The sequence below is a fragment of the Ptychodera flava genome, chromosome 6, assembly GCF_041260155.1.
Source record: "Ptychodera flava strain L36383 chromosome 6, AS_Pfla_20210202, whole genome shotgun sequence".
NCBI lineage: Eukaryota > Metazoa > Hemichordata > Enteropneusta > Ptychoderidae > Ptychodera > Ptychodera flava.
Window position 1 is genome coordinate 42318511 of NC_091933.1, and position 3295 is coordinate 42321805.

Sequence of the window (3295 nt, forward strand, 5' to 3'; positions counted from 1 at the left end):
TATTATTTGGATGAATTTGCTTTAGCATTATCTGGCTACACAGGATTATCCCTGAACAAAGTTAGTTTGATTTGGATTAGTTTTTTGTTTCTTTGTTTTGTTTTGTTGTTGTTGTTTTTGTTGTTGTTTGGGGGAACTGAAGGAATCTACTTTTAAATTCCACTGTGACAAATAATATCAACATTGTATACCTTTTTTTTTACAGGATCATCTTTTTGATAGCAAGTTCAGAAGAAGAACTTCCCGTCATAAACCAACTGGTATTTCTGCTTTTGGTGAGCCTGCAAAAGGTGTTACTGGTGTACGCATCTACCACAAAATAAATGAGGCAAAGCTAAATCCCTTGATTAGACTTGGTAAGAGCAGCAACACAAAGCATTGAGAATTACGACAAAATTAGCAAAATTGCCTTTCGGGGGCTACTTTTGTTATTTTTGGTCCAAATATTTATTTCTCAAAAGTTACGCATCTGATAGCTTTGATATTTGGTATACAGGTTTCTAGGCTTTATCTTAATGTTAGATATTGAAATTATGATGAAATCATCAATTTTGTATTTTTGCAGCTAATTTTGCCGATTTTGGTCAGGCCATCCTGAAATGAGCTATCAAAGATATCAACCTTCTCCATCAATACATGTGTCACAAAAAGTTATTCTCTACATAACACAGCAGAGCTCTATCAACTGTTGGCTCGCTTGTTTTTTTTCAAAACCGCTGGTCAGACAGCTTTAATATTTGGTTTACAGGTCCCTGTGATGACCTTAGTGAGATAATTTCATAAGTCAGGAAATACTTAATTTTGTATCCATGTCTATAGTAGCTTCAGGGACTTTGGCCCTGTGTTTTACTTTTGTTATGCATGTCAGTTGTATGTTCTTCTACTTCCAAAAGTATGTTAAAGCAACCACTATTTATCTTATATCTTATATTATTATAAAATATTATCAAAAATAGATGTTACTGGGGACTGTAAAGACACTATTCTTCAAACTTAGTTTAAATTTAAGAGCCATTGATATATCAAAGACACAGCAACATATATTAAAACAGACAGATTCATGTCAGTGCACTTGTATTTGAACACAGGAGGGATCACAAATTAGAACTACATGTATATTTAAAAATATACCAGTTATATGTAATGGAGTTATTAACTTACTGTTAATTTAATCAAGACTTCAAGAAAAGTAGCAAAACTCATTGGCTTACTTAGAATTGAACATTACAATAGAACAGCGTGGCACTATAAATAACTGCAATGGACAAATAATTGCATTGATAAAGAAAACTATATGTAACAAATGAGGTACGTGATGTAAATGCAAGGATGCCTTTTACTGCAATAAAACAACCATTGTTCTGACTTGCCTTATTTACTTTGTGTGTGTGTGTGTGTGTGTCAGTGATGGTTATGGCACGATAGATCTCTTTTTGGAGGATATAGTGCTTACCACCTTTTTTTTTATTACTTTATTATTGAAACAAAAACTAAAACACTTTATAACACAGATATTGTTGGTTTGATCAAGCTAGTGGTCTTCAACATCATTCCATAGCTGATTGATGCTCTCCAAACATTTTTTTGTTTTCTGTTTCTATGGACAGTCAAATTGTGTTTGTGTTTGAAGCTCTTGCCACAACGCTCACATAAAAAGATTGCTGTGGTGTCATGGGTCTTAGCATGGTTCTTCAGGTCTTTTTTTCTGGCAGTTTTATAATTGCATTGCTCACACTGATACTGCTTTTCTTTTGAATGCATAATCATATGTGAATCATACCAAGATTTTATTCCAAACTTTTTATTGCAAACTTGGCAAATATATTTACTGCCATGGCTACCTCTGATATGTTGCTGAAGACCTGTTTTACACTTAAGAGATTTTGAACAAATTGGGCACGTAAACTTTGCAGATCCATGCATCTCCTGGTGGGACTTCACTCCGTGAAAGGTGCGTGGTTTAAAACCACACACTTTGCATACTTTTAAGGGAACATCTGTGTGCCTTACAGAATGTGCTTTCAGCCTCCCACGTTCAGAAAATCCTTTGTCACAAATTTTGCATGCGAATGGGAATTTGCCAGTATGAAGTCTTGTGTGTTTCCGGAGACCAGTCTTACTTCTGAAGACCTTTGTGCACCCATCATAGTTGCAGCAAAACTCTTTGATGACTGTGGCAGCCTCTGAGATATTAGGAATGATTGGAGATGATGCAGGGATTTCGCGCTGACACTTCCTTCAGGTATTTCAGCATCAGTGTCTCCAGTCTTGGCAAGCTCAGCATCAGAGGAATCATAAGATGACTTGATATCATGTGTAGATTGGGGGTGTAATGGTGTTACTGTACCAGCATTTTCTATGACATCAAAGAGGGATACAGCAGTCTCTGGATCTGTTTTGTTAAAAAAAATACATCAGTGATATTAACTGTCCATAGATACTGTACACTGTACCTGAAAGGCACAAACATTGCATATATTTATTATAATAAAAATAACATTCATATTTTGAATAATCTTTCACCATTTTTTTTCACAATAACAGCCATTTCAATTAAAGTGGGCCAAATGTTTCAAATCCAAGGAAAACTAGTTGGAACTGCTGATGATTTTTTTGGTATATTTGCCCACTGTATATGTGTTTCTTGTTCAACTCCATAAAACGTGGAAATGTCCATTATTCAATAGTCCATGGATGTTTATTAAGTTTAGACTGTCTGAACATTGTCACTGTTAAATCCACTTCAATGTATTCACAGGCCCGATGAGTGTGTGGGCGGAAAGGTGGGTCTACTTTTTCGTCCACACGTCGCACATCGTGTAAAGTTGTTGGCCACGGAACTGCAGCAAAATGAGGGGGTGTGATTTCGACACACTATGCCATTACTAGGCTACTGCTATGGGCGCAAGGAGACTGTGTTGTTATTTCTACACAAGAATTCGATTTTCTTCTGATTAGAACGGAACCGGCCGACGAAACCTGATCTGAGTATTCTCGAGACATTTTGTCATTGGATGGGGCATATTTGAAGTATAGACTTTCATCTGATAAGTAGTTTATCGATGAAAAATCACTTACCGGCCGCGGAGTTTCTGTCATCATCAGCCGTCGCCATCTTGAAAACACGCCCTCATGTGGCCAATGAGCACTATTTTAGTGGTCTACAGTGTGGTTCTACAGGGTCCGCTATGGGATCCAGTTGTCAACCGCGGGATTTTTCCGGTCCACGGTTGGTTTCCAGTGGTCAACAGGGTGGTTTCTATTCCCTACCCCTATTTCATTCCTACCCCTGGAA

At 37.0% G+C, this 3295-nt stretch overlaps 1 protein-coding gene across 1 annotated transcript; it reads right to left on the bottom strand.

Moving 5' to 3' along the window:
* Positions 1–182: 182 nt before the first annotated feature.
* LOC139135839 (uncharacterized) lies at positions 183–3295 on the bottom strand. Its single transcript, XM_070703583.1, has 2 exons — positions 3079–3295; positions 183–2392 (listed from the first exon to the last, which is right to left on the bottom strand). Exons 1-2 carry the CDS (start codon positions 3113–3115, stop codon positions 2022–2024), a joined length of 408 nt encoding a protein of 135 aa, XP_070559684.1. The 5' UTR covers positions 3116–3295; the 3' UTR covers positions 183–2021.